Consider the following 21374-nt stretch of genomic DNA (forward strand, 5'->3'; position numbering starts at 1 on the left):
GTTTATTCTAGCAGCTAGAGATGCACCATTCAGAGCTCCTTTCAGGAGAATCTGATGTAGGGAGTATAGTTGGTTGACAGCTTCTAGCTACTAAATTTTCAGATCAATGGATCCATCTGTGCTGAGGCCATGGTCCCCCTCAGCTGCTCCCAGCCACTGACTGAGCAAGGCATGGGTCCAAAGTCAGGTCATTTCTGCCTGAAGGCTCTCTCTACCTTTGCCTTTACCCTCTCCCCTTTATCTTTCATGTATGCTTCCCCCAGTAAATTCTTGCACATCTAATTTTGTTTTGGCATCTGCTTCTTTGACACAGGATTTTGGGAAGAAGTGAAATTAGATATTTAGTCTAGTGTCTTAATATGGAAGTCACTATTAAGTTTTTGTGTTCTTTAAAGATTGCAAATTCCAAGTTTCACTGAACTATGGGAGAATGAATTACTTCTAACATGTTTATTATCTGTGAGAAAGTTTATTGTTCTGATTTACTAAAACTTAAAATATTCCATCAAATTACCCAGGAAAATCCAGGTAGCAAAAATATATAACACTGTCCATTCCTTCAAGAGATTTCAAATAAGTTTTAAAAGGCCATAGAATGATATATATATATATATATAGAGATAGATAGATAGATAGATACAGAGATATATATATATATACAAGTGCACGCACACACACACACACTATACCATTTAAACAACTACTATGTTCTATACTTAAAAATTCAAGTATAGAAATATACTCTGTAGTGCTGAGGTAACACTGTAACTTTTCCTCAACATGACTACATAGGTGTTTACGGTTAAGTGTGACTATTACTGTGAAGTCTCAAGTCACTTGATCAATTCCATTTCAATTTTAGACCAAAAGCAGTATATTATACATGCACCTGAAGGAAATATCAATATGTCTGTGTCCGTGTGTGTGTCCAGGGTTGGAGGGAGGGGAGAAGAGGTATATGCCAGGGAAAGGTTGACTGAACCACACAGATAACTGAATGTTAGAAGTCTCCTGTAGTCGGTAATACAGAAACATACACAGTCTTCGTGTTCAAAGTCTTCATGGGGATTTCTTCTGTAATTTCTAGAATGAAAAGAAGAAGTTTTAAAGAAATCATTTTTCTACCTATTCTGGATGAATATTAAAAATATGTTAACCACCTGGATAGTAAGAAATTCGGCCTCATCTTAAGAGAAACCTAAACTTTGTCCCAGCTACTGGGGGTATTTCTGAAACCCTGGGATTTCCTGAGTGATAGGAGCATCTTTTGTTATTTATTGTAGGCCCCTGAACACACCTGATGGTTTATGCTAGTGAGATGACTCAGGGTGGAGCTGGCTACACCAGAAAGACCAACCATATGAGCAATCATACGTATGTAATGAAGCCTCAATACAAACTCTGGACACCAAGGCTCAGGTGAGCTTCCCTGGTTGGTAATACACTGTACGTACTACTGTCATGTATTGAGGCTAGAAGGTAACACTGTCCATGCCTCCTTGCGGAGAGATAATCTGAAGTTACATACTTGGACCCCCTCCCAGATTTGGCCCTGTGCATCTCTTCCCTTTGCCTGGTTCTAGTTTTTATCCTTTCCCTATAATAAATGTAGTCATGAGTACAATAGCTTCCACAAGTTCTGTGAATCCTGCTAGCAAATTATCAGACCTGAGGGTGACTTTTGGAAACCCTCTGAACTTGCAGTTGGTGCCAGAAGTGACAATGGTCTTGTGTGAACTCTTTTGTCTGAGCTTGTAGTTGGAGCCTAACTCCTTATACTTGGGGTTAGAAATTTTGGGCAGACTTGTGGAGGACTGTGCCCTTAACCTAACTAACTCTGAGTACTGCCCAAGATGTCCCCACACTCCCACCCAGACAATATTTCCTATGTCTTCAGAAAAGGCCTAGAAGCAATGCTAAGCAAGCAGCTCAGATTTGTGGTTCCTAAATATTAACACCCTATAACAGGAAAAACAGCAGTCGTTTCCATGTTTGGGGAAGAAAGAGTATACATGATAAACCTAGGACAGCTTGCAATGTCAGAAAGCAAGAATTTATCAAAGACTCAGGTCAAAAAACACAGGAGCCAATACAGCTAAAGATAAAAAAAATTTGAGCATCCAAAAGTATAACACAAATACTATAGATCAAAACACACTGAATATATTAAAGCTCAGAAAAAGAGTGGGGCAGTGGTGGGAGAAGAAGAAGGGAAAGGAAGGAAGGAAGGAAGGAAGGGAGGAAGGAAAGAGAAAGGAAAGAAAGAGGGAGGAAGGAAGGAAGGAAGGAGAAAATTTTAAAAAGTTCTCTGCCTACTGTGGGGCATTTTGCTTCTAGCCAGATCTGAATTCAAAGAAAGGACCAACTTTCTCTAAAAATGGCTCCTGTCCTACCTAACAGGAACCCTGGATAAGAAAATACTCTCAAAAGCTGCCTCCTTAATAGATAACTACAGGAGCTGGAGAAGATATTTAGAATCTAGTGGAACAAGCAAGAAGGCATCAGTGAGTTTCTAAAACTGTAAGCCTTATGGGATCCTTCTAATTTACCAAATTATTAATATTTTATGAAAGATAATCTTGAGAGGAAGACTACAGTGAAAATGAGGCAAGAGATATCAGATTGGGAAAAGATACTGGATTGGAAAGAATACCAGGTTTCTCGATAATCTTGGGTGAATAAGTTAACTTTCAAGCTTTTACCTACTAAACTTGCCCAGTCAACCTTACAGAGCAAAAAGAAGGTAATAAGACATTATAGGTAAGATCTGGTTTGTGAATCATAGGTAGTAGTACTAATATGTAATTCACATGGATGTGATTCTATCCTTGATCAGTTTCAACCAGGTACCTACAGTTGCATAGAACAAGTAAAAATGACACTTCTTCATTTTCACTGCTCAACTGCACTTGGTGACCAATGGATTTGAGGGCTAAGAAAAAGAAGTTAAGAATGTCTTTGAAGTTTCACACAAGGTTATCAAAACAGGAAGCTACACCTACTTGTTGATGTTGACTACCAAACCATCATGAAAGAGCCAAATGTGTTGGAAGGAGAGTAAAAAAAGCCTTCTGATAGAATGAAAGCTTCATGGACATAACTGGAAAGACAGATAAGGACCAGAACAGGAAGGATTTTATGTGTAAAGCTAAGGATTCTGAAGCATTAGATAATGGTGAGCCTTGGGGGATCCAAGCAGGGGAACATCATCAAGGGAGGAATGTGCATGAAGACAATCTTGGTGGAAGAATATAGCCTGCAGACAGGCTGTCTCATTAGATGATGAGGCCCTAAAACTAGTGAGGGGTAAAGAGACAAAGGAAAGTTATTGAAAATAAATCTCAAGTACAATAAATGTGCTTCATTAAAGAGAGAAATGCAAGTAGAAAAGAAGGCTTTCGTTTTTAATAATGTAGCAGAAAATGTTAAAGTACAATATAAAACATTAATTAAAAAAATTTTTTTTTAAAAATTAAAGAAAAAATAGCTGAGCAAGGGAAGAAAATGAGAGAAATCCACAGAGTCCAAAATATCATGAATCCCAAGAGGTAGCTGAACATTAAGATCTTCTGGTGGGCCTGGAGGCTTAAAGACTTGGCACTAATAGGCTATGAAAGTGAGAGAAGAAAAAGCCTAGGGTCTACACAAACTGGGGAGTCCAATGAAATCCCTCTCAAAAAACTGAGACCTCAAATAAGGAGCCCATGGCAAAAGGGTAAATTTCAAAAAGATCCTTCACCACAGAGAAAAACAGTTAAGAGAATGTTATGGGTTTAATAATGGCCTTCCAAAAGATATGACCATGCTTGAATTCCTGGAAACTGTGACTGTTACCTTTTTTGGAAAAAGGAGAAACAGACAGAAGAGGTGGCAATGAGGCAGAGATCAAAGTGAGGTAGCCACAAGGATGCCTGGAACCACCAGTAGCTGGAAGAGGCAAAGAACAAATTCTCCCCTAGAGAATATAGTCCTGCTGACACTCTGATTTCAGACTTCTGGCCTCCAGATCCGTGAGAGAATACATTTCTGTTGTCTCAGGCCACCCAGTTTTTGGTAATTTATTGCACCAGTCACAGTAAACCAATATAGAGACTTGTCCCACTTAGCCTTGGTTTGGGGAGAGATAGACAGAACATGTCCCCATGAGAATTCTGGCCCCTTGCATGACTGGGACCAGAACTTTCTAAACACTCTCTGTGGCCCAAAATAATTGAGTTTAAAGTGGGCCAGGGTAGACAGTGTCCCCAAAGAATTAAAGAAATGTTCCCTTAAAGTGGACATCAACTGAAACATCACAAAACAGCCAGCCAGAATCAACTTTGTCAGAACTCTAGAAAGCAATCAAACGTTTACAGCAACCAAGTGAATGTTGAATTAAAGAAAAGGCAACTTGAAAATGGCAGGAAAGATCTGTGTTTTTACTTGTGCTTTACCACCTCCTTCCTAGCTTGGTGGTGGGCTTAAAGACAGTAGCCCGAGTTTCCAGTGTGGGACCCTGGTTCCTAGTTCCAGGAGGAAGAGAGCAAAAGTATTGCGTTTGTTCTAACCTGTCTGGGAGCTACTTGAAGGGCTTACATAAGGTGCTTGTCTCTGTTTTGCCTACTTGGAACTCACTCAGGGTGGAAAAGTGATGGGCACTGCATGAAAACCAAAGGCAAACAAAAAACCCACGGCTGCCTGGGGCAAAAGATTACGGATGAGACAGGCAATGGATTGCTTAAGGCCTGGGAGGAAAAGTTTGGGCAATTAGGGCATTAAAAAGTGCCTCTGTATGCTGAATAATTTAGAAAGCCACATTCATGCCCAGGGCAGTATGCATTCACAGAAAGACCTGAGAAGACCCTAAGCATTTGATTCTGATAAAGGTAAAAAGATTTTTTGGCCAAACGTGGCTGATCTTCAGGGCTCAGTGAAAACAGGAAGAGAAGCCTAAGGCAGAACTGTAAACAGCCTGGCTGAGCTGAAGGAGTGGACCAGAACAGAGCCAATCTTTAAAGACTGGGAGAAGTAGGTATTTTGTTTTTAAATTTTTAGTTCCTGGAGGTCAAGGAAATCTCTTGTCAAAATAATAGCTGAACATAAGCTAAAGGAACAGAGACTTCAGGGACTACATACAATCAAGAATACAGTCTTTGTAAAAATAGTTTGGAAAAGTCATAAACAAACAGAAGACTGTAGCCTTCAACCATCAAACACAGCAAACCCTGGGGAAGAGAACCTGATTTCCAGAGTCACCACATTCAAATATCCAGTTTTCAAAGACAAAAAAAATTACAAGGCATACAAAGATATAGGAAAGTATGGCCCATTCACAGGAAAAAATAATTAACAGAATCTGTCCCTGAGGAAGCACAGATACTTGGACTTACTAGACAGACTCTAAATCAACTGTCTTAAATGGAAAATAACTGACTAATGGAAAGGTCAATGGAAACCACATACAAAGAACAAGCCAAGAAAACAATGTATCAACAAAATGAGAATATCAACAGAGAAATTATAAAAGGAACTAAACAGAAATTCTGGAGCTGAAAAGTACAATAACTGAAATTAAGAAGTCACTAGAGAAGCTTAACAGCATAATTTAGCATACAGAAGAAACAGTGAACTCGAAGATAGGACATTTGAAATCATCCAGTCTGAAGGAGAAGAAAGAAAAGAGAATGAAGAAAAGTGGACAGAGCCTAAGAGGCGTCTGAGACACAGGCCAAGTGGACCAACATACACACTATGGGAATTTCAGGAAGAAAAGAATATAAAGAATATTTGAAGAAATAATGACCAAATCTTGAACGCAGCAAGAGAGAAGCAAAATACCAGGATACTCAATAAGATTAAAAGATTAATTTCTAATCAGAAACCATGAGAGCCAGAAGGCAGTGGGACCACATATTTAAAGTGCTGAAAGAAAAAACTATCAACAAAGAATTCTCCATTTTGCAAAACAGATTTTTTTCTTCTTAATTTTTCTTCACAAATTAAGGAGCAATTAAGACATTCCCAAATAAACAGAAAGTTGAGGGAGTTCATTACTGCTAGAACTGCCCTCCAAGAAATGCTAAAGGGATCCTTCAGGTTGTAATGAAAGGATGCTAGACAGTAAGTCAAAGCCATATTGTTGTTGCATTTATTTTTAACTCCACTTTTTGTTTTCTACATGATTTAAAAGTAAGTACATAGGGGGCTTCCCTGGTGGCGCAGTGGTTGAGAATCTGCCTGCTAATGCAGGGGACACGGGTTCGAGCCCTGGTCTGGGAAGATCCCACATGCCGCGGAGCAACTAGACCCGTGAGCCACAACTACTGAGCCTGCGCACCTGGAGCCTGTGCTCCGCAACAGGAGAGGACGCGCTAGTGAGAGGCCCGCACACCGCGATGAAGAGTGGCCCCCGCTTGCCACAACTAGAGAAAGCCCTCGCACAGAAACGAAGACCCAACACAGCCAAAAATAAATAAATAAATTAAAAAAAAAAAAGTAAATACATAAAACACAGTTAAGAACTTATGCTTTGGGGAACATAATTATGAAGATATAATTTCTGACAAGAATATAAACGGGGGCAGAGCTGTATAGAAGCAGAGTTTTTGTATGTTATTGAAGTCAAACTGGTATCAATTCAAGTTAAATTGTTATAAATTTAGGATGCTTATTGTAATCCCCATGGTAAACACTAATGTCTTAAAAAACACACACACAAGAGGAAGTAAAAAAAGAAAACAGTAAACTGCAAAAAATGAACTGAATACAAAAGGTGGCAGTAATGGAGGAAATGAGGACAAAAAAGGTACAAGGCTTCTAGAAAAAAATTCCCAGTAAAATGGCAGAAGTTCTTCCTCATCAGTAACTGTTTTTTTTCTTTTTAACCAAAGCCTAACTGACCCAGGGAAAGGGAAATACCCACCTCTAGCCCCCTTTACCTTCCTTTCTTACCTAAAGAGGAAAAATTTTAAAGCTGAGTAACACCTGTGAGGGTCACAGCCCAGAGGCACAGGTTTACTAAAGACTGAGAACTACTCAAAATTATAGAACACTTCCCCCACTTCTCCTCCCCCCATACTTTACTACAACATCATATGGGCTCCTGTATGATAATAGGGCATTACAGCTGAAAGAATGGGCAAAGCTCCAACCATATTTAAAAAGGAATCTCTAGGGAAACCATAAGACAACAGAAGGAAATTTGAGCCTCTGGAACCTACAGCAACAGTAAACAATAAACACAGCCTAACTCCTAGCCAGATAAACATAAAACCTTACAATAAAGGCCTATTGGGCTTCCCTGGGGGCACAGCGGTTGAGAATCTGCCTGCCAATGCAGGGGACACGGGTTCGAGCCCTGGTCTGGGAAGATCCCACATGCCGCAGAGCGACTAGGCCCGTGAGCCACAATTGCTGAGCCTGCGCGTCTGGAGCCTGTGCTCCGCAACAAGAGAGGCCGCGATAGTGAGAGGCCCGCGCACCACGATGAAGAGTGGCCCCCGCTCGCCATAACTGGAGAAAGCCCTCGCACAGAAACGAAGACCCAACACAGCCAAAAATAAATAAATAAATTTATATAAAAAAAAAAATAAATAAAGGCCTATTTACCTCAGTTCCTTTTCCCCAGTACATCATGTACTGCTATCAACCAAATACTACAAGGCGTTCTAAAAAGGAAAAAACACAGTAGGAAGAGACAAAGCAAGCAACACAACCAGACTCAGATATGGTAGAGATTTTGAAATTATCAGATTGGGAATTGAAAATAACTGGGATTAATGTTAAGGACACTAATAGAAAGGGTGGACAACATGCAAGAACAGATGGGTAATGTAAGCAGAAAGATGGAAATTCTAAGAATTAAAAGGAAATGCTAGAAATCAAAACTCTGTAACAGAGATGAATAATGCATTATACCAAAAAATTTATACCCAGGCACAGCATATTCAAACTGCAGAAAATTAAAAGACTAACTTTGGAAAAGATAATGCTTAGCAACTTTCCACCAGTGCTAGGAGACACAAATCTTGACTCAGAAAGTCCAATAAATCCCAGGCTTTAGGCTGAATAAATAAAAGGATGAAATGGTAAAAGGTTTATGAGTTGGGATGACAAGAAGGATGGCTATAAACAGAAAAACCCAGATCCCATCAGGGGAAGCTGTTTGAGGAAATGATTCCAGTGGCAGCAGCATTAAAATGAACACCCATGTGTAATAGGGAATCGAATATAGAATAGAATTCGGGGGAGGGCTAAAATGTCACTAGAGAAGTTGTCAGAACAGCCACAGAAGCTGAAATCACAGTACTGGATGATGTAAGTGGGAGAAAGAGAAAACATATCCTCGAAGACACTAGCCTGTGCCTTATCCTGACTCTCTGTTTTCTGAATTATGGAATGGAGAATATGTCAACTAATGACCTAGCTCTTCACATTTTTATGCAGCTCACCGAGAAAAGGTATGCTTTATAAGTTGTAAAGGAGGAAGTACAATGTCAGTTATGTTTCCTTCAAGCTGTTATTTTAAAATACAGTGATCATTTTGATTCTCGGGGAAGAGGACAATTTTAGGACCAGCAAATAAGCTAATTTACCTAGAAGCATGTATTTTAACATACCAATATAATTTTTAGATTATTTCCAAAGCAAAAAAGTAATCATCCTTTTAATTATTTTTTTTCTTATTATCTATTTTATACATATCATCCTTATTATTATTTTAACATTTATAGTATGGCAAATTTCTGGAGAAAGAGCAAAAAAAGAAAAAAAGATAATAGTACTATCTCTTACACATATAATTGATGGCATCACAATCTATTTTCAATAAAATAAAAACAAAAATGAAAAACAATTAGCATGTTCTATAATCTCCTCACCTTCTGTTTGAGCCTCATTCAAAAACAGTTTTAGCTTCCTGCTCCGAAGGCCAAACACCTTGGCTGTTTCATACAGAAGACCTTGGTGGGTCAGTCCATTCTGCCCTAGTGGATTTTCAAGCAGGAGAGTGCCTACTGTTCCCATTAAACACTCTACAGAAAAAAAAAAAACCCAAAATGGATTAAATCCTGAGAGTTCACCCTCTAGCTAGTGGATCCCTAATGGAGGTAGTGAGTAGACAGTTCTAATGGGTAGAGCTAAAGGCTTTGAAAGCCAGCAGTGGGTACAAGAGCAAGAGTGGGATTAATTGTACAGTCTGCAGAAACAGTCTTAAATATTTCACAGGGGGAAAGGAGAAAGGGAAGAAGAAAAAACAACTAGTATAAAAGTCCAGTAGTTTAGGGAAGAGATATTCAGTAAACAGTCAAATGAAGAGCCTGAAGACAGTAATAAATGTGTACAATGAGGAACCTAAAATATCAAGGAAAAATAAGTATCGATCTAGTCTGTTGATTAAGGCATGGATATGTACAACAGTTCTCAGAACATTTTCCAAGAAAAAAAGAAGGCAAAATTTAAGACTACAATGTTCTGACATTTAAACAGTTCAGCTTCATTTAGCTGTAATTTTTACCTAACCAATTTACCTCATTTCCTGACCATGTCAGATGGAGGGGTGTTTCTACATAAATACACCAAAAGAAACAAGCCGTGAGTATTCCCCAAAGAAGTGTTGGAGTCTACATTTTAAATTACTAAGTTGAAGCTGACTTAAAAAATCCATATAAATCAGAGATATTGAACATTAAAGGAAATCTTAACATCTAGCACACCATAACCTGCCTGCTGAGGGTGTTCACAGCTAGGGGAGGCACGCACCTTGTGGGTCTGCATTCAAGAGCTGTAGGTTGATATATTGACAGAGAAGAGTACTAGGACTGTCGACCACAGAGGGAGTTGATCCTGCAGCCACACAAAGTGTTTTTCCACTAAGACTCAGTAAGTTGGTTTGGTTTTTTATTTCTAAAAATAACAACAAAACAATCATTCTTTCAGGGGGAAAGTTCAGAGCTGAAGTCATTCACTTTTTCCTATTTAATTATTAAACTATCATGTATCTTTACAGTGATGCTTTCCACTTTATTTCTATTTATCAAAGGATACTCTTTTCTACAAAATCAGGCTTTAATGACATGCAAATAGTAGGAAATCTTAATGTTGCAAAATAGCATAATATTCATAACTTATAAGGCAAATTGTTTTTTCCCCTTTTAGTATTTTTCCTCCATATTATAGCTTTTAAAATTTCCTCCTATATCAGAATCCTAAACTTTACCGTGAAAAGAACGCTTATATTAAAAAAAGATAATTATGATCAGAAGATAAGTTGACTAATGAACATATGTGGAAAAGAGCAAGACACACAGAACACACACAGTGTAATTTCATTTATATACAATTAAACATTGCTTAGGGTAGAAGATGAGTTACAGCCACTATGCCACTAAAGGTTAAGGTGGGGCTCAGGCATTACTCAGCTTTCACAGGCTGCCGCCTGCTGGGTCAGAGGGGACAATGAGCTAGACATATGTGAGTTCCAGTATGTCCTTGCTTCTTATTCTACAGTGACTTGAGATAGAGATCCAAGCTGTCCACTGACTTACTTACCAGCTCCCCTTGGTGGATCCTGGTCAGAGATTTTTCTCAGAGCCCCCAGTGAACCATCTGTCTTCCAAACCTTAACTTCCTCAGTTTCCCCACATCATGTTTGCTTCCCTTATCCAGCCCTTAACAGATAAAACAGCAAATGGCTGTCCACAGTGTTTCTATCAATTTACAATCCAACAGGGAATGACAGTTCCTATTACATAATATCCCTGACATCTGATACTGTGAAATTTTTCTAGTTTTTGCCAATTCGGTTGCATGTGATAGTACCTCATTGTGGTTTTTCCTATTGAGGTTCAGCAATTTTCCCTTTATTTATTGGCCATTTAGATTTCTTCTTTTAAGCTATTGATATTTAAAAGTTTCTGAAAATGAACATTCAGGTTTGTTGATGGTATTAGTTTCCTTTGTCTAATGTAAGAATCACAAACTGGGGAGGGAGGTGGGGTGGGGTGGGTGGGACGGTTTAAAACAACAGAAATTTATTGTCTCACAGTTCTCTGTAGGTGAGAAGTCCAAAATCAAGGTGTCAGTAGGGCCATGCTCCCTCTGAAGCCTGTAAGGGAATCCTTCTTTTCCTCTTCCTAGTTTCTGGATGTTCCCAGCAATCTTTGGTGTTTCTTGGCTTGCAGGTTTGCCTAATTCCAATTTCTGCCTTTGTCACCACATAGCCTTCTCCCTCTTTGTTTATGTCTTCACATGGCCCTCTTCTTATAAGGACACCAGTCATATTGGAGTAGTGCCCACCCTACTCCAGTATTACCTTAACTAATTATATCTGCAATGAACCTATTTCCAAAGAAGGTCACATTAGATGGTACTGGGGGTAAATATAAGGACTTCAACACATCTTGGGGTAGAGGTGGGGGATTGGGTGGTGATGTCACAATTCAACCCATGACAGTGGGAGGAAATGTACTTATAATTCTTTAAAATTTTATTTAGGCTTGTCTCATTGAGAATCTGGATTTAGCAAGACGCAGACACTATGTTTAATAAAGTTAAAACACAACAGGGAAGTCTCTGAAGCCTAGAATGCATCACATGGCTAACAGGAAAGGGTAGGATTAGAACCTTCATCTCCTAGTAAGTCTAGTGTTCTTTCAGCCATATCACACAAAGAAGGCACAAAGAGACACTTGCAGGCAGGCACTACTGTAGAGGCTGGCCCTGACCCAGAGTCAGGAAAAAGGCAAAGGTTATGTTACCAAATTAAGATCCTCAATGATCAATCTCGTGTCAAAGGACATAGATGAATATCTTTTGACTTTCTACATACCTGTTTCACCATGGAAGACAGCCAGCTCTGTATTTTTTACACCAAAAATGCTAGTAACAACACTCTTCAGCTTTAAAAGGTCCAACCTATTATCTCCTTTTGGATTTTCCAGAAGTAGTACTCCACCTAAAAAGCCAAAAATATAAGTGAAACTGAAGAAAAAAAAAGTTAAATTTGAATAAAAAGTCAAGGGGAACACATCATTTGTATATTTTCTTTGGTAAATGTCTTTTCCCATTTTCTAATTAGATCTAAAAAAAACTGTTGAGTTTTGAGACTTCTTCATATATTCTAGATACATCCTTTGTTGGATATGCAGTTTGCAAAGATCGTCTCCTAGTCTGTAGCTTGTTTTTTCATCCTTTTCACAGGATCTTTCACAAAGCAGAATTTAAAATTTTGAAGAAGTTCAATTTATCAGTTTTTCTTTTTATGGATTGGACTTTTGGTATAAAGTCTTAAAAACTCTCTGCCTAATCCTGAATTCTAAAAATTTTCTGTTTTTTCCTAAATGTTTTATGTTTTTTTCTTTTTATACATTTATTTTATTTATTTATTTCTGACTGCGTTGGGTCTTTGTTGCTGCACGCGGGCTTTCTCTAGTTGCGGGAGTGGGGGCTACTCTTCGTTGCGGTATGCAGGCTTCTCATTGAGCTGGCTTCTCTTGTTGCAGAGCACGGGCTCTAGGTGCGCGGGCTTCAGTAGTTGTGGCGCACAGGCTTAGCTGCTCTGCGGCATGTGGGATCTTCCTGCACCAGGGTTAGAACCCATGTCCCTTGCATTAGCAGGCGGATTCTTAACCACTGAGCCACCAGGGAAGCAAGTCTGTGATCCCTTTTAAGTTAGTTTTTGTAGAAGGTGTAAGACTTAGGTCTAGGACATTATTTTGCATGTGGATATCTAACTGCCTAGTACCATATAATGAAGACTACTCAATTAAGTTGCTTTTGCTCCTTTCTCAAAAATCATCTGGCCACATTTTGTGGTCTATTGTGAGTCTATTTCTGTATTCTGTATCTGTGACAATGATTTTTGTGTCTATTCTATGCTCATGCCACACAAGTCTTCAGATAAGTCTTGAAGTTGGGTAGGGTGATTTCTCCCACTATATTCTTATTTTTCCAAAGTGTTTTAACTATTTTATTTTTTTTCTCTTTCAAGAAAATCTGGCTATATCTACAACAAAATATTGCTGAGATTTGACAAGACTGAGTTAAACTTATATATTAACTGGGGGAGAACTGACACGTTTATTATATTGAATTTTCCAACCCATGATTACAGCATGTCTCTCCATTTATTTATTTATTTAAATTTATTTATTTATTTATTTATTTTTGGCTGCGTTGGGTCCTCGTTGCTGCACGTGAGCTTTTCTCTAGTTGTGGCGAGCGGGGGCTACTCTTTGTTGCAGTGCGCGGGCTTCTTATTGTGGTGACTTCTCTTGTTGCGGAGCACAGGCTCTAGGCACGTGGGCTTCAGTAGTTGTGGCACGTGGGCTCAGTAGTTGTGGCTCATGGGCTCTAGAGGGCAGGCTCAGTAGTTGTGGCGCGTGGGTTTAGTTGCTCCGCGGCATGTGGGGTCTTCCCAGACCAGGGCTCGAGCCCGTGTCCCCTGCATTGGCAGGCAGATTCTTAACCACTGCGCCACCAGGGAAGCCCCTCTCCATTTATTCTGATCTTTGGTTTTTTCATCATTATTTTGTAGTTTTTGGCATAAAAGTCCTGTACCTGTTTTATTAGATTTATACCGAAGTATCTCTTTTTTGAGCAATTGTAAATGGTATTACATTTTAAATTTCATTCTCCATGTGTTTATTGCTAGACTATAAAAATTAATTTTTGTATGTTTATCTTATATCCTGTGAATTTGATGAAAAACTTTTTCTTTTTATAAGCAATATGATTTTTTAAAAAGTAATATGATTTTATTCAATTACTTTGGAAACAAACCTTCCCAATTAAAGTTTAAACCCAAATGGTATATAAAACTAGCCAAAATACTTTAAAATAATATAAAGATCATTTGTAGTTTTTTCCTCATAACATGAATGCTTTCAGTCAGACAGTAAATTACAAACCATATCACATCATGTTGATGTAGATGATAAATTGTGGTTGCATTTGAAATCAATCCTGGGAAAATAATCTTGTTGGAGTTGTGAACTCTTCCTAGTTGTTTGGTCAGTTGGTCCAGAAAGGAGCAGTATTGAAGTCAGCAGATGGGGCAGCTAGGCCCCAACTGTTTTGTCACTGCTCATTCTGCTGGCCTTCTGTGACTAAAGCTGACAAAAAACCCTGGCCCTTTTGACATTTCTTATGCACATCCTCTGTTCCTGCGACTAATTCCTTCCACAGGATCACCTGTCTCCACCTAAGACAGGCAGAATGTTGGCAATGATGGACCAGCTCACAGGCCACACATCACTGAACTTGTGCAGCAGGGTAGAGGACCACGTATTGCCCGAGGTATCATCACAGGTCCAAATGGATACACAAACATCCTGGGAATAGCTGGTAACAGTGCTGGTGGGCAAAGCAATGGAGGGGTCCCAGGATACATCTCAGTCTGTAGATTCCTTGCAATTTTCTATGTAGGCAATCATGTCACCTTCAAATAGAAACAGTTTTATTGCTTCCCTTCTGATCTGCATGCCTTTTCTTTTGTTCTTTTTTTTCTTTTCTTGCCTCATTCTACTGGCAAGAACTTCTAATGCAATGCTGAATAAGAGTAATGAGAACAGGTATCCTTGCCTTGGTTCTGATCTTACACAGAAGACATTCAATCTCTTCCAATTAAGTATAATGTTAACTATAGGTTTTTTACATATGCTCATTATCAAGTTGATGAAGTTCCTCTCCCTATTTTTCTGACAGTTTTTTTTTTATCATGAATGAACACTGAATTTTGTCAAATGCTTTTTCTAACTGGTATAATCTTATAAGCTTTTAATCTGTTAACATGGTAGATTATACTGATTGGTTTTTGAATACTGAACCAGCCTTGTAACCTTGGAATAAACTTCATGTGTTATGATACATAATTCTTTGTATATACTGCTATATTCAATGTCATGATTTTTTGGTAAGAATTGTACATTTATATGCATAAGAGATATTTGTAGTTTTCTTTTTTTGGTATTGTTTGTATCTGGTTTTAGTGTCAATACTTTATTATGGAATAAAGTGAGTTAGGGAGTATTCCTTCCTCTTCTATTTTCTGGAAGATCTGTGTAGAACTGGTGTTTATTCTTTTAAAGTCTGGTTGAATTCTCTAGCAAAACCATTTGGATCTGGATTTCTTGAGAGTTTCATTACTTTTTAAAAATTGCCATCTCTTTTATTTTTTTCCTCAGTTTCCCTTCCTCCCTTTCCCAAGACTTATTATGAACTTTGTTTTTCAAGTCCATGTTCTCATATTTCATAATTCTATATGTTTATAAACAATGTGTAATGATGTATTTTTAAAATTTACATGAATGCTCGCTATTGTATATTTAATTGTGAAACTTGCTTTTTTCATTGAAAATGTTTTTTAAATATAGAAAAATTTATACATAGAGATACATTTCATTACTTTTAACTGGTATGAGGAACCGACTTTATGAATATGTCTATGTCCTTTTTGATGGACATCTGTATTGTGCAACACCATCAGTGATGGCATTAAACTCAACTAGAAAATCAAATTTACAATCAAATTTTCTAGGGAGTTTTAAAATTATGAATTCTATCTCCTTAATAGCTATAGGGCTACTGAAATTATCTATTTCATATGAGTGAGTTGAGGCAGTTTGTGCTTTTTGAGAAACTGGTTCATTTCATCCAAGTTGTCAAATTTATGTGTAGAGAGTTATTCACAGTATTTGCTTATCTTTTTGACTTCTGCAGTCTGTATTGATGTCCTATTTTATTCTTTTTTTTTTTGATGTACAGTAAACTTTTACTATTTTATTCTTTTTTTTAAAAAAAAATTTATTTATTTATTTAGTTTTGGCTGTGCTGGGTCTTCGTTTCTGTGCTAGGGCTTTCTCCAGTTATGGCGAGCGGGGGCCACTCTTCATCGCGGTGCGCGGGTCTCTCACTATTGCGGCCTCTCTTGTTGCGGAGCACAGGCTCCAGACGCGCAGGCTCAGCAATTGTGGCTCACGGGCCTAGTCACTCTGCGGCATGTGGGATCTTCCCAGACCAGGGCTCGAACCCGTGTCCCCTGCATTGGCAGGCAGATTCTCAACCACTGCGCCACCAGGGAAGCCCACTATTTTATTCTTGATATTGGTAAATAGTGTTTTCTTTGGTTCTATGTCAGTCTCACTAGAGGTTTACTGATTTTATTAATTTTTTCAAAGAACCACATTTTTTGTTTCATTATCTTTATTGTTCTATTTTCAATTGCTTTGATTTCTGCTCTTATTTTTATTTTCCTTCTTTCTGCTTACTTTGTTTTTTTAGATTCTTGAGGTTGGAACTTAGATTATTGATTGAAACTTTCTTCTTTTCTAATGTTAGTCTTCAGAGATACAAATTAGCTGTAATCCACATATTTTGATACTGTATTTTCCTTTTCATTCAGTTTTACGCATTTGTTTTTCCTTAACACTTTTTCCCCGATCATGGATTATTTAGAAGTATGTTTTTTAGCTTTCAAATGTCCTGAGATTTTGCTTTTACCTTTCTGTTATTGATTTGTAGTTTGATTCCATTGTGGTCAGAGAACATACTCTATATGATTTCAACTCTTTAATTTGATTAGGTTTATTTTAAGGCCTAGGCTAGAATATACCTTGGTAAATGGGAACTTGAATAGTATGTGTAGTCTGCTGCTGTTAGGTGGGGTGTTCCATAAATGCTGATTAGATTCTGATTTTCTGTCTAACTGTTCTCTCAAACTATAATTAAGGATTTTTCTGTTCTTGTTCAAGGTCTAACAGTTTTTGTTTTACGTATTTAAGCAGCTCTGTTGTTAGGTACATATACCTTTAGGATCATTATATTTTCCTTTGGGTTGACATTGTATCATTATTTAATATCATTGGTAATTTTCTTTGCTATACAGTGTACTCATTGAAATGAACACAGACACCCTGCTTTGAGTAATGCTTGCATGGTATATCCTATTCTAGCCTTTTACTCTCAACCTACCTATTTTGTTATATTTAAGGACTTTCTTGTACGCAGCAAAAAGCTGGGTAATGTGTTTTTATCACTCTGCCAATCTCTATTAATTGATGTATTTACACCATTTACATTTAGTGTAATTACTGATGTTAAGTATAAGCCTTCCATTTTATTTTCTGCTTTGTATTTGTTCTACTTTCTTTTTCCATGCTTCCTGTGGGATACTTGAACATATTCTAGAATTCCATTTTTATTTGCTTAGTGTTTTTGTATGTATCTTTTAGTGTAGGCTTTTATAGTGGTTGCATTAGGTGGTACACTATATATACATAACCACTGGTGCTGACATTTTACCAGTCTGAGAGAAGTGTAGAAATCTTAACTCCCTTTACAGCCCTTTGCTCTTCCCTATTTATAACTATCTTGAATATTCCTTGCATATGCATTTAGAGGTTTTAAGTTTTTGTTGCAACCATCAAACATAATTTTAAAAATTCAAGAAGACAAGTCTGTTGAATTTATCTATATTTTGACTCTTTCAATTTTTTTTCCCTCTGTTCTGATGTCCCTAGATTGCCTCTTTTATCATTTTCTGTTTTAAGAATTTCCTCTAGCTATTCTTTTAGAGTAAGTCTTGCTAGTAACAAATTCTTTTAGTTTTCCTTCATTTGAGAATGTCTTGATTATCCCTTTACCTTGAAAGATATTTTTGCTTGATATAAAATTGTGGGTTGACAATACTCATCTTTTAGCATTTGAGAAATGTTGTCCATTCATCTTCTGACCTCTACTGATTTCTAATGAGAAATCCAGTATGATTCAAATTGTTTTTCCCCTAGAAGTTAGGTATTGCAACATCTCTGTCACTGCTTTCAAGATGTTTTCTTTGCCTTAAGTTTTCAGAAGTTTTACTATGTTATGCCTGATGCAAATTCTTTTGGATTTATCCTGTATGGTGTTTTCTTAGCTTCTTGAATCTGTAGGTTTATGTGTTTTGCCAAATTTAGGAAGTTTTCAGACATTATTTCTTTGAATACTTTTTCAGTCCTGTCCTTTCTTCTCTTCCTTCCAGAATGCAGTGACAAGAATATTAAACTTTTGTTATTATCTCACAGATCCTTCAGGCTCTGTTCATTTTTTTCAGCTTTTCTGTTTTTAACTCTGTTATTCAGAATGGGTAGTTTCTATTGTTATTTCTCCCTGTTTATGGATTCTTTCCTATCTCTTCTATTCTGTTGTTGAGCCCATCCCACTGAGTTTTTGCATTTTAATTACTGTATTTACCAGTTCTAATATTTTAATTCTATTCTTTATATCTTTTACTTGTTTGCTGAGGCTATTTTTCACTTGTTTCTATTGTGTTTGTAATTGCTCTGTGAAGCATTTTTATTATGGCTGCTTTACATTCTGTCAGATAATGTCAACATTTGTCATGTTAATGTTCCTATGTATTGACTGACTTTTTAAATTCAGTTTAAGATCTCCCAGTTCTTGGTATAATGAGTAATTTTCAATTAAAACCTGGACATGTTAGGCATTATGAGACTCTGGTTCTTATTTACATCCTCTATTTTAGTTGACTTTGTTTGACATTATACTGGCGAGGGAAAGGGAACACTGCTTCATCACTGCTTAGTGAGAGAAGTCCGGGTTCCCTATTTAGCTTGCATTGACACTGAGGTCAGGACTCCTTGTTACTTCTGGGGCGGGGGTCGGGGGGGTGGTGAGGGGTAAAGTGATGCAAGAAAGGAGTTCCTGCTCTCCTCTAGACCTCCACTAATACCTCCCCTGGCCACAAAGAGTAGGAATGCCTCCTTACTGCTCCCCATGTGGCCTTCACTGACATCTTGACAGGGTGGTGGGATATGTGGCCTCACTACTGCTGGGCAGTGGTGAGGGGAAGGGATGCCTTGTTACAGCCTGATGGGGATAGAAGTTTAGGCTCTCCACGTGGTCTTCAATGACACTACTGGGCAAAAGAGCTTGTTATCACCCAGGTAGGATGAAAGTCCCAGCTCAGTGCTTGGTCTTCTTTGACACCACCATGGCAGTGAGGGCTTGAGGGTCCTCAGCCTGGCAAAGGTCTAGGTTCCCCACTTGGCTTTTGCTGGTGTGAATGGTAGTAGAGCCTAGTTTCTTCTGTCTTGCTTGGGTGGAGTAGAGCAGTTACTGTCTGGAAGTTTTTTTGTCTTGCTAGGTTGCCACTCTCCTGGTCCCACCTGCAGAAAGCAGGATTTTGTTGGGGTATTTACATCCATGCCCACTGGCATTTCCAGGTTGCCAGCTTCTTCGGCTCCAAGCCTGGGATACATGAAGCAAAAAGAAAAACCAGGGAACTCTCCACTGTTTTCTTACTTGTTCCCAAGATCCCTAGTTGGTCTGCCTTCTTCCCTCCACCATTAAGAGTCTTCTTATGCTTGTTTTTATATATCATGTCTGGGGTGTTTAGCTGTACTTTGTGGGAGGAATAGGAAAAAGTATGTCTACTCCATCTTTCTAGAAGTGCTAGTTCAATCACTTACTTTTGTGGATTCATTTTGATGACAATTAGAAAGAAAAAGTTATCCAATTTTACCAATTCTCTTGTAATAGCCTTAAAAACATTCATAGGCTTAATTAAAAAATAAAATACAAACAATGGAGTTCACTCTTACCTTGCTCACTGCCATCTGTACAAATGTTAAGATTGACATATGCACAAGCAGGGCCAGGCATGGAAGATCCTCTGGTGAGTGTAATTTCCAGGTCAGACCCTTTTAACTAAGCACATGAGAATATGTGACCAGGTAACTGTAGCATCTGACCACAGTGTCGAATAAGAGCTCTATACAATTCTGAGAGCATATTCAATCTCAACACTAAAACAGTGAAGAGCTACAATTTTTCCCCTCTTTTTCCCTTGTTCCTTAAAAAACATGCAAAATAGAAAATGAATCCATCTTGTAACTTGTGCCACTGAAAAGACAGTCACATTCAGGTCCTGCTTTTCTATTCCATTTGTCCCATACAAAGTAGAACAAGACAAGGAACATATGCCTAAATAAATGACTAACTGATATAGAAAAGAATTTTTATCAGACATACTTCTGAATCACTGACCAATACCTTTCATGTCTTGGTCAGATTTTCAGAGTTACATCTAAAACGTAAGAACAGGAAATGAAATTGTATTTTTATGTATAACCTACTACCATAAAAGTAAACTGCTTTTCAAGTCAATTGCTCTTTATGTTTAACAGTAAGCACCAGAATCCACAATACTGACTTTTATAGTTTTAGATAAAACAGCACCATACAGTCATCTAACCTGGCAATTCTTATGTATATCCTAGTTACCTTCCCAAAGAGAACAGCTCTAATTTCCTTTTTTTCTCTTCTGGACTCTACTCACTATCTCCAGAGCAATACTTCAGGACTGTGTACTATACTAATTGCTACCGGGGGACAGAACATCGAGATATAACTACATAAACTTAACATAAAATCTAATCCTAAATCTCTTAATGTTCAACAGAACTCAGAACTCACCTGCATTTTTTCTTGAATAAGGATTTCATCTGATGTAGGAACTGGATATGGTTTTAAAGGAGACTTTATGGTGGCAAATATGAACTCTGTGTGGCTTTTGATAACATTATTCAGATACTTTCCCTCAGATTTTGCTTTATAATAAACTGTTATTTCATCAGTTGGAACCAGATTACACTGAAAGCACATGGAGAAAATTTAAAAGGGAAGCACATTTGTCAATTAAAATGTAAGGCGCTGTTAAACAGGGCTGACAATCCCACACTGAATCATTATGGAAGGGTACAGTATCCTGACCAATTCTCTGAAAAAAGGAGTGATCAAGTAACAACTCATAAAGCTCTGAACTGAGACAGAGGTTACAAGTATCCCATTATCTGCTGGAGTGGCCACCTCAGACACTGAACTACAGGTCTCAGAAACCTGGCCAGAGGAGGAGGACTTGTGGGAGTCCTCCTTGGGACAGAAGCTCCCTGGCTCTCTCATCCAGTAGGGGCAGGCAATATGTTCTGTGCACCTGTCCTGGCTCCCAACTTCTGAATGAGGAAGAACCACCTCACTCTGTCCAGATTCAACAATCTCTCCCTGAGCTAGGCGTCCTTCCACACTGACTGCATCTCTGCCCTTCCTCAGAGACACTCGCTGTCAGCTCTGATGACCTTATGTGCCAGTCACGAGGACTATCTATCCAGAAGATGGTTTTGTGGGCCCTAAAGAACTGAAAAAGGAGGACAAGGAGCACATGTTAGCTGAAAGCTTCTGATCAGAGAAACAAAAGAGCCACATCCAGCTTGGGAGTGAACAAGGAGAGAAAGGAAGTGGCCTACGTTTCCTAAAGAGTACAATCTGAATGGACCACAGATCAGTAACTTATCATCATTAATGAATTACTATGGCTTATATTACCTGCCTCTCCTCTCCTC

At 38.2% G+C, this 21374-nt stretch overlaps 1 protein-coding gene across 3 annotated transcripts in view; it reads right to left on the reverse strand.

Moving 5' to 3' along the window:
- Positions 1 to 487: 487 nt before the first annotated feature.
- Positions 488 to 21374, reverse strand: part of IARS1 (isoleucyl-tRNA synthetase 1) — an 80053-nt gene continuing 59166 nt past the window's right edge. For all 3 annotated transcript variants that reach the window (XM_059924393.1, XM_059924392.1, XM_059924394.1), the window contains exons 29-34: positions 20452 to 20628; positions 19578 to 19683; positions 11807 to 11932; positions 9739 to 9882; positions 8859 to 9011; positions 488 to 1083 (exon numbers count right to left, since the gene is read on the reverse strand). In XM_059924393.1, the coding sequence (XP_059780376.1) occupies positions 1001 to 1083; positions 8859 to 9011; positions 9739 to 9882; positions 11807 to 11932; positions 19578 to 19683; positions 20452 to 20628 (789 nt within the window). In that variant the 3' untranslated portion in view covers positions 488 to 1000. The remainder of the gene's footprint in view (positions 1084 to 8858; positions 9012 to 9738; positions 9883 to 11806; positions 11933 to 19577; positions 19684 to 20451; positions 20629 to 21374) is intronic.

The sequence above is a fragment of the Balaenoptera ricei genome, chromosome 6, assembly GCF_028023285.1.
Source record: "Balaenoptera ricei isolate mBalRic1 chromosome 6, mBalRic1.hap2, whole genome shotgun sequence".
Classification (NCBI taxonomy): domain Eukaryota; kingdom Metazoa; phylum Chordata; class Mammalia; order Artiodactyla; family Balaenopteridae; genus Balaenoptera; species Balaenoptera ricei.